This window comes from Ixodes scapularis, unplaced genomic scaffold (assembly GCF_016920785.2).
Source record: "Ixodes scapularis isolate PalLabHiFi unplaced genomic scaffold, ASM1692078v2 PGA_scaffold12__126_contigs__length_90152505, whole genome shotgun sequence".
NCBI lineage: Eukaryota > Metazoa > Arthropoda > Arachnida > Ixodida > Ixodidae > Ixodes > Ixodes scapularis.
In genome coordinates this window covers 38,274,747-38,284,720 of record NW_024609838.1, presented here as the reverse complement: position 1 = coordinate 38,284,720, position 9,974 = coordinate 38,274,747, and the positions used below count along the sequence as shown (strand labels likewise).

At 44.9% G+C, this 9,974-nt stretch overlaps 1 protein-coding gene across 1 annotated transcript; it reads right to left on the bottom strand.

Moving 5' to 3' along the window:
* Positions 1-4,414: 4,414 nt before the first annotated feature.
* Positions 4,415-9,383, bottom strand: LOC115316711 (beta-galactosidase-like). The gene is made up of 2 exons (XM_029976156.4): positions 7,899-9,383; positions 4,415-4,876 (listed from the first exon to the last, which is right to left on the bottom strand). The coding sequence occupies exons 1-2, from the start codon at positions 9,357-9,359 to the stop codon at positions 4,445-4,447; spliced, it is 1,893 nt and encodes a 630-aa protein (XP_029832016.3). The 5' UTR covers positions 9,360-9,383; the 3' UTR covers positions 4,415-4,444.
* Positions 9,384-9,974: the final 591 nt, after the last annotated feature.

Sequence of the window (9,974 nt, the reverse complement as noted above, 5' to 3'; positions counted from 1 at the left end):
ACAACATTAAATGATGGAATAAGTTTCGGGAAGGTAGCCCCAACGCCAGTAGACAAAGAGAGGAAAACGAAGGATCATTCTTAAATAGTTGGTAGTGCAGCGATCGCTTGTCTTTACTCCTTTCTTCCTATTTTCGTGGTTCAGCTCGTTCAACCGTTGTAATATGTACAACCAACTAGCTCAGCTTCTGCCCCCTTCACTCAGTACACAGGAATGAGAACTGTTGAACACCACATAATGAGGATTACGCTTCCAGCAAGAGCTCCGAGCACGTACAATCGGTCAGCTGCCCAATGGCAAAGAAGACGACGTAGACGGTAGATCTCCGCCAGCTCCGACTCTACAAGCTACAACAATGTAAATATCTCGTTCACTATTTCTTAAGAACTACTTAAACCGGCAGGTTAACTTCTACGTCATTACCTTTTTCGGAACATTTGCAAGACGAGATTGCAAAACGTCAGTTTTGGTATTTCGCGTGCATTATTGGGCACAAAAAAAAGTCTCACATGATTCTATAAGAGAAAAGCCGTATACTAGGCCACCAATGCGTCAAAAACAGAGCTTTTAAACAAAGTTTGGAGCGATTCAGCGTCCTGCGAGCTTCGAGTGTACACGCAGCCAAAAGCACGACAGAAAGCAACAATTACGTCCGGCCGTCTGGCTGCCGAGCGCAGAGCCTTAGTTTCATAGGGCACGCTCCTTACGTAAGCAAATATCCGCTAGGTAGGGCCAGCATGTGCTCAAACGGCCAAACGTATCCGAAAGGCCACCACGCCGCACGCACCACTCCAGCAACGGAAGCGCACAGCGCACTGCGTTCAAAGAGTGAAGAGCATTTGCGCTTGCGCGACCTGCACCCTATCCGTAGCGGACACTGTAGCGCGCTGCGAACACGGGAAGAACGCGAGACGTCAAGAAGCCAATGCCGCGTTGATAAAAGAGAAAGAAAGAGAAATGTCGTCTAGACGTCCGAGTAAAACAAAAAAGTGTCTACAAAATGGAGCAAGCTCTGTCGAGCATAGGATGTCGAAGAAACGATCAGTGGATGACACATCGATGAAACAAATGTCGAAGAAACGATCTGCCGATGAAACATCGCAGTGTCGGTGAAACGATCTGTAAATGATACCTTGTTTGACGAACTGATTGCCCATTATAGAACTGCGCGTAAAAAATGACGCGGCATGCATATGAAAAGTGACGCGCCTATACGTGATCGAGAGCGCGACAAAGAGTAACACGGGGACGACCCCAAACCCCAAAACCACTCTAAACCAAACCATGCAAAGCCATGCCAAACCGATCCAAACGAAACCAAACCAAACCAAGGACGGCTGCATGTATCAAGATAATAAATGCTGACAGGGTTTTATAAACGCCGAGGTGACTGAAAAACAATGCCGACCGATGTTTTTTTTTTTTTTTAAATCGCAGCCTACTCCGGCAAGCACGGTCGATCAACTAAACCACAAACAACTCGAGTGAGAAGTAAAACTCGGCCTCCGGTGGCCTCTGCTCATAGAATAACATACGACTGACGGACACCACTGCCAACAGGGATTATGGTGAGATTTCAAACCAGATGTACGTCACGTGAAACCGGCCTACCTATTATTACCGCCCTCCCAAAATGGAAAACAAATTTGGTTGATGCATATGTTTACTACGATGCATAAACTTCCGTAGACGTACGTGTGCTTAGCGCAAAAACAAAAAAAAAAAAGAAACTCCGTAGATATATGTAGTAATCGTATATTTGTGTACAAATGAGCGAGGTATGCACAGCGAGGCGATGCTCAAATCACTGCGAAGTTGTCTGTACAATCTGTCAGAAGGCGCGTTTTGTGTTTTGCCGCCGCCCTTGTCAGCAGGCGAAAAGTTAAACACACCCACTTTCGTAAGCTTTCGTTTCCAGTTTGCCAGCATAAACATAAACATAGTAAATGTCTTTCAAAATGGATAAGCGGTTCAGCAGTTCACTGTTTTGGGGTAGTTTGCCCTCAGCACGATTCACGCGAAGACAGACCAGCGGCATGCGAGAAACAAAAAAAAAAGAAAAACACAAGGAAAGCAACCTGTAAGCCTGATGGCCAGTGAATGTGAGGACCGTATTCATGGGCGTTCCAACCGGGGGGGCAGGGGGGACAAGGCATATGTTTTGCCCCCCTCCTGAAACAGCCACCACTGGGCAGGGCAAACAGTGGCCGGCGGCGCCCAAGGGATACCAAGGGCACCTCCCCCCGGCCCTCAAAGGGGGGGGGGGGGGGGGGAAGGAATCTGGTTTGCCCCCCCACTCAAAAACAAGTTGGTACGCCACTGACCGTATTGACCTTTGAGTGTGAAGACCGTGAGGATCTGTGAGTGTGATGAGCATGATGACCTGTGAGTGTGAGGACAGTAAGGAGCTATGAGTGAGAGCCGTGAGGACCGTGCTGACCTGTGAGTGCGATCAGCGTGATGAACTGTGAGTGTGGGTACCGTGAGGACCTGTGAGTGTGATGAACTGTGAGTCTGATGACCTGTGAGTCTCATGATTCGTGACGAGCGTGATGATCTATGAGCGTGACGACCGTGATGATGACTTTGAGTGTGTTTTGGTTTTTTGTTAATCCATGAGGGGTGAGCCCGGGTGATGACCCTGTTTTGAATAAATCGTAATCGTGAGTGGGCTTGAGTTCTGATTAAGAAAAAAATGGTGATCGTGAGTTTGAGTTAGGACAGCTTAAAATGCCGACGTATGGTAACCAGTACGGCCAAGTAGTTCAGGACGTTTGTAGTTTTGATTTCTCTTCGAGTTTCGGCATGACACGCACGAATTCGCTAGTTCATCTCTTCGTATAATAGTCGTTGTTGAGATTGCTGAGCAGTGATCGCCAAGCATGCACGCATTTCCGTGTATGTATCTTTTCTCTGCATTTCCAGCTGTTTCTAAACACAAGTTAACCCTTCGACTGAAGCACTCGGACCAACTAGCGAGGTAAATTATAAGGTGATCGATCTCGCCAAATTCTATTTGTTTTGCGAGAGACGCAGAGGTGCAGGGTGAACTTAAGAAAGGACGTGAATTTCATCAGAGATTCATTCTTTAGGCCACTGATACGCAAACACTTGTGTGCGATACACCAAAATAGAAGCACGCACACTCTACAACGCGAAGTCAAATCCCGTTTAGAACGCGTTTAGTTCCCGCTTGCCCTAGCCGGTGTCGAAGGCGCATCACAGCTCAAAACATGTATAGCGGAAGCTCGCACCGCAGAATTCAGAGATTCCGGGCATCTGTGCCCAGCCCTGACCCCTGCTTGCTTATACTAGTGAGCTCGCTATCTAACTGGTATAGGAAAACAATGGAGACTCCATTTGCCCCCTGTTTCACTTGCGCGTACAGATTTATACATGCTGAACTCGTTTTGACAACTTTTGGATGCAAAAATCTGCGAAAATCCTACAGGGCGAACAAAAGTGCGAGCCCATGGAAGGAACCGACGATACACCACTCTCGAGAAGGACGCCACGTTTTGCAGGTAACTAGAAAACCTGCGGCAAACTTAAACTAAGAAAGCCCGAAGAAGCTAAAAAAAGATGTTGAGTTTCGCATATCCTGAGTAATAACATAGTAACATTGTAACATTTTTAGCTGGTTAAGTTACACCCAGCAAATTAGTTTGGTTGGTCTATATTCAGCAGCGAAATGAAACGGCGCGGTTTGGCATGTACCTTTGACTCCATTGCCACAGAAAGTTGTCCCCGAGTACAGGAACTGATAAAATTACGGAGTGGAAAGGGGGCTGCGAGGGTGCGCGCCTACACCGATGTGCATACCCTCGTAGCCCCTCTCTCCGCTTCGCAGTTTTGTCAGTTCTTAGTTACCTCTAGGTCCGCAGAATGTATCGAACGGAACGCGCTCCGCTGTTCGTATTTCATCCGTACCGGATAGTACACTGCTCTACACAATTAACACAAACACCAGATCGGTCAAGATTTCGAACACCCAAAACTTATGAACATTTTACTAAGTAAGGATTTTGACGGAAATGAAGTATTACTGCTTAAGTTGGTGTCCCGGAGTGTACCCAACGAGTAATATAGGGTGCTGGCTTCACTCTTGACAGACTGCAAGAGTAATCTGGCTTGCTTGTTTGTGCTGGCTGTGTCTCACTTTGTACATGTCTTATGTGTGATGCCTTCCACAGGCACAAAATTAGCAATGACATCAAGACAGTCATATCTTCAAATGTTTAGCATGTGGGTCTTGATGTCTACTCAAGTGTTTCTTCGGTTGGGAGTTGAAGGAATTGTGGACGATAACCGCAACTCTCCTTGGACACTGTTATCTGAACACAGTTAATTGATAGCCAAATATTTGCATTTGGTCTATAGAAGACATTTTTATGTTTACTAACCTTGCGTAGTATATTTTAGAAGGAACATTTATTCGTTTCTCTTAACTAGGTGTCGGTCCGTCAATATTTGGAACGTCCACAAACTTCACAGTCTTCAGACCTTCTGGCGCGGACTCCATTTCGAAGAGAGCAATGAGGTTAACTTGCGGATAGGGAAGTAGTAAAGTTCCAGGAACGTACAGCGTCACCTGGGGTCCTATGGACGGCCAGTAGCGTCCCAGATTGAAGCCATTGAGGATCGCGACTCCTTTGCCGAATCCCGTTGGGTCCAGGAAGGTGTCAAGAGGCTCTTGTCCCCTGGAAAGCATGAAGTAGCCGAAGAAGACACCGGGAACTTCGAACTTGGGTTCGCCATTTAGCGTCGTAAGGAATTTTGACAGTAACGAGAGCTGTTCTGGTGTTGAAAGTGGTACCCCTTCCATGGTCCAGTTGGTCAGGAGATGTCCACCAAGAGTGACGTTGGACAGAATGCCCTGAAATAAAAAACGACATCTAGGATTGGGGGGTTAAAACTAACCTACATATAACAGGATTACAGCACAAAACATCTTTTCAACTGGCAACTTGAATGTTGACTGAACATTTGTATGGCACTTTTCTTTTTATCCCTGTAACTTACCAGTGCCCTCCAATTTGTCGAGTTCATAACTACCTTGTGCGAGATTTCCATGTTGTTGTTTTTTTGTATTTTTTAGTTAGTTGCCTTTTCAATTCCCTAATATCTGTAGACGGCAAGCAATTTTCAAAATATTGCTACCTTTCAAATTTTCAAGTTACTGCTACTATTAAAACCATATACCCAATATTATCTTGAAAGTTTCTCGGGTCGCTTCTTAGTCACGCCTGATGGTTATCGCAGTTAGACACGAATTGTCTCTCAGCGACCAAAAAATTCACCTATGTGTGTTTCCAAACAAGCTAGTTTCCACCCGCTATCGGCGTACCCCTTTGCGCTTACGGTCTTTTTTTTTTTCTTTTCTCTCACATCTTTTGGTATTCGTGCTACGTTCTACAAAGCGAGCAGGTTCATACAAACGTATTACTGGTACTTCTCTGAAGAAGCATCGTCTTACCCGATCGCTGTGTGTTGCTGAAGAAATAAATACACAACCGGAAGTATACTGGGACACCAAATACTGTGGCGCCCTCGTGGTGCCAACCTTCACCGACTGCGCTGAATACGGCCAAGGTGGCTCTGTCAACTATTTTCAAAACTACGAATTTTTATGGGAAGAAACAATATTACTAGGACTCCGTAAGCGAGTTGGAATACCTATGACGTCACCTTCAGCTACGGCGGTTTATCTTGTCTCACCGAGCACTGGTTATTTAGATCAGAGAGACGGCCCACACTAAAGCGAATCGCTCCAGATGCTCACTTAATCTAGTTACCCTGAAATGACACAGTCATGAATAATATTTTAGGCAAAAATTTTACCTGTTTAACTGTAACCGTTTCTCCACTAATAATTATAGTGTGATTGCTCAAACATTCAGTGAATTTTAAACGAAGGTAACGACCAACACGACTTTATAAGTTTATCTCATTGTTTAGCCGCCGCAGAGACTCGATATGCATACTTCCGGGCCTCAAGCTGAAGGCTCTATGGGCCTCTTTTGCCGGAAAGGGACAAAATAATGCGAAACTTCTTGAGTATTTATACCAAACTAGAATTATCGGCCTTCAGGTTAACCATTGCAATCAAGGCCCTGCAATTAGTATGGTTTTATGATAGCAATTTCATTCTAATTAATCGGACTGTAGCCCGCCATGCGTATACCTATAGTCAGTTCACCGATCAGTGATCAGTGATCTGTTCACGTTATCAATTCCTCTGAGCAAGCAGAGAAGGGAGTCACGCGATAACAGGCGTGCGATTGATTGGTCCGGCAAGAACATAGCTTCCACCACCCAGTCAGCTTATCGGTGAGCGCTGTTTATATGCCCTTGATCTGCGCCTATCCGTACAGATATGACACGTTTTTTTAGGACGCCTCATTATCAAAATAATTAGGTTTAATTAGCAAATATTTCAATTATTTGTATTAGGGCCAAGGTGTGAATACAAAAGTTGTCGATTTCATTGAGAATCACCCACTTAGTTTGTTTGCTGTATGATATGCTTTGCGCTATTCTCGGCAAAAAATAGAGAGCCCGCGAAATATTAAAAAAAAATCGCGTGACAACGCATTCGCGCGGAGCACTTCAAGCGCAATAAGACGTGCTCTGAAGAAACGAAGCACTGGCGCGCTTTTCCAGACCGTGCTTTCCGGCAACAGGGGCTCGCACCTAACTTTGGGGCCTACACCAGCACAAAGCCCTGTCTCGGATAGCTTGACAGTGATAAGCTCGACATTGTTCCTTGAAAGCACGTCAAAAAGCGCTGCAAGCGCGAAGCACGGGCGCGTTGTCATGTGGTCCGGACTCCTTTCTCATATTTTGTGTGCTTATGGGTGTCTCCTATTTTCATCCAAAACTTTCTAAATTACACCTAAGCCCTTGAAATAATAATTTACAATTTAGTTAGTTTGTATTAATTACTCAAATAACTTGCCGTACTAAGCTAAATTTATGCAATTTCCTCAGAAGCTTGATGACTACATGCAGTTGGCTTCAATCCCGCAGAACGCTCACACGTTTCTTTTTTTTTTCTTTTCTTTTTTTAAATTTTTCTGTAAGTTATATGGGACGCTCTGGTTAATATAGCTGTACATGCCCCTACTTGGCCAATTCTTGATATGACAATATATAGCAATTTTGTGCAAGCATTTCAAGTACCAATCTGGAAATAACACGTTCGCAGAAGCACAACTAAGACAAATTTATCAGGAAACACACTCCTGCTGTCTGTGCGTTTTTTCTACTTTTATACGAAATGTTTTTCACAAATTTGCAACTCTTCAAGGCAATGCAGAAGTCGCGTGCTCGACCTGCGTAGTGGGTACAGTCCTATTGCTCAAAGCAAAAGGGGCTGGTGTTCAGTAAAAGATGTCTTCCGGTAAAGAGCTCTTTAAAAAGTGCGAGTTAGAGGACTGACATCAATCTATCTCGTCTTCCAAAACTACACAAACAAGTATACATTGTAAATAAATAAGTGTGCCTAAACAACCTCCCACAGCTGTTGCAGACATTAAAGGTGCATGGGTTTCTACTGGAAGGCTCGTAAGATAAGCTCGTGTTCGGCGCAATTTTTTTTTATTTGTTGTTTTTTCTCAGCTGCGCAGTCCTACAACCTAGAAATACATCTGGCATTATCACAAAGCTATAAAAGCTGATTCTCCTTTCATGTTGCAACACCGAATTACAATGCGTATTACGAATGTTCTTTTTGTTTCAGGGAAGATCTTGTTGGATAAAGATGTCTTTCACAGGATCCAATGTTTTGTTTTATTAAAACTAAATTGGACGCAACTCCCTTTCTGAATAAAATACGAGTCACGTCAAAATACTTTCTAAACAAATAAACAAAACCTGTCACAAACTAAAAGCCTTACCTTGAAATCCTTGTTGCCGGGTCCATAATCAATACGCCCTGTGTTTTCCACGATGATTGTAAGGTTCTCTCCTTTCTGAACAACAACAGGTGCGCTGGTCGCGAGATGGTCATTGCTGAGCACGGCCCTGGTTGCCCTCGTGTACAGATAACCTCTGTCGCTGATTCCAGGAACTGCCAGAACGGATGGACTAGCGGGTTGAAAATCAATCGTCGTTGTGTACACAACATACCCGAAATCCTGACCAACCTTTTCAAAGCTCATTGGGTAAAGTGAGGTAGCATTAACAAGCGAAGCGTTCTGCCTAAAAAACTCCAACATCTCTTTCAAGGAACAACCAACCCTAAGTTCTACAGTGCCCTCATTGAGCTTAGGAGCAGGCACAGGTGGTTTTCCTGGAGGAAGCGGAAGGTACTTGGAGGTGATGTTCCTTATCTTGTAGTACAGGTCTGTGGGGTCTCCGGCTTCGCTGAGTGGTGCTCCATAATCGTAACTGGTTGGCTGTGATGGAGGATTCCTACCGTTGCTGAACCCAAAATTAGTACCGCCGTGAAACATGTAGAAATTCACGGACGCATTAAAACGAAGAATTTCTTCGAACGTCTTGAGAACTTCGCTGGAATCAGTCTTTGTGTGTGGCGAGCCCCAATGGTCCATCCACCCTGAGTAGTACTCCGTCACTATCAGAGGACCCTTTCCCTGTGCTCTCCTCACAGAATCAAAGGCTCTTTTGACGTTCATGCCAGCTCCAAAGTCAGCGGTTACGAGCGTGTCGTTTACAGCATCACATCTGTACGCGTCGTCTTTGGCAAGGTCTGTGCGAAATAAAATGACGTCTCGACCCAGGTAAAACTGGAATATCTGGACAAGGTGTCGCATGTAATCATGATCACACACCGGGTATTGACCGTATTCATTCTCGACTTGAACCGTGATAATAGGTCCTCGATTCCTATAGAGAAAAGGTTCTACCAATGGCAGAAGGACTTCAAGCCACTTGTCCACAGCTTTCAAATATGTCCCGTCAGATGACCTATACTTCATGTTAGGGTTTAACCTTAGAAGCCAGTAGGGGAGACCACCGTTGTCCCTTTCACCACAGATATAGGGCCCTGGCCGAAACACAACAAGCAGGCCAACGTCTTTGGCTGTTTGCAGGAAAGTCTTGAGATCGTAATGGTCCTCAAAAACGTACTTCCCCGGCTCGGGTTCGTGACCACTCCATTCAACGTACGTCTGCAGAGCGTTAAGGCCTGCCATTCGCATTTTAGTCATCCGGTCTTTCCAGTATGCCTTGGGCACTCGGAAATAATGTAAAGATCCCGACACATACCTAAAGGGCTCGCCGTCTTTTAAGAAGCACTCGTGCTCGTAGTCAACCACGAAAGATCGTTCAGTTCCTTCCGTACTCCCTGTAGTGCAGGTGAACAGTAGTGCAAAAAGTGTCCATAATGCTGTCATGTTTTCCAACTCGCCTCTCACCTCTGGTCTGTCTGCTGCGCGCTTCGGTTCCTTAAGTAAACCTTTGCGCGGAGCACTTGAGCAGATAAAGTATCGTTCGCAGGAGGAAACCGCCGATAAAGTACTCGAAGTCCCCGCCTTTAGAATATCGTCTCAAAAGAGTTTCAGAGAACGGCATTTTTCGCTAATACTAAAGGTGGCTTCGATAAATATTCTCGAAAGGCTGTGGTTGCCGAGCCGTTTTTATGGCATGCGCCCGTGAGTACCTGAAATGAGCATTGTTTTGTTTTAGTTTTGCTTTTACGAATTTCAGATAAAAGCTGGTTGTAAAACCGAAAATTGTTTTATATTATTTATTATATTAAATAAAAAAATACGAGGAAAAAAAAAACGAGTTAGACAGGAAAGAGCTTTCTCTAACCAACGTTACTAGAACACTCAGTTGGGAAACTCACCGTTGAAACCTGGGCCGCTGACGTCCACCGAGATCGAGCTAATTACGATAACAGGGCATTCTTTAGTGACGAGTTCAAACATGAAAGTTGCCTTATGTGGCTACTGCTAGAGTCACTAAATGTTCCCAGAGTAACGAAACGCACAGGTTCGAGGTGCCAA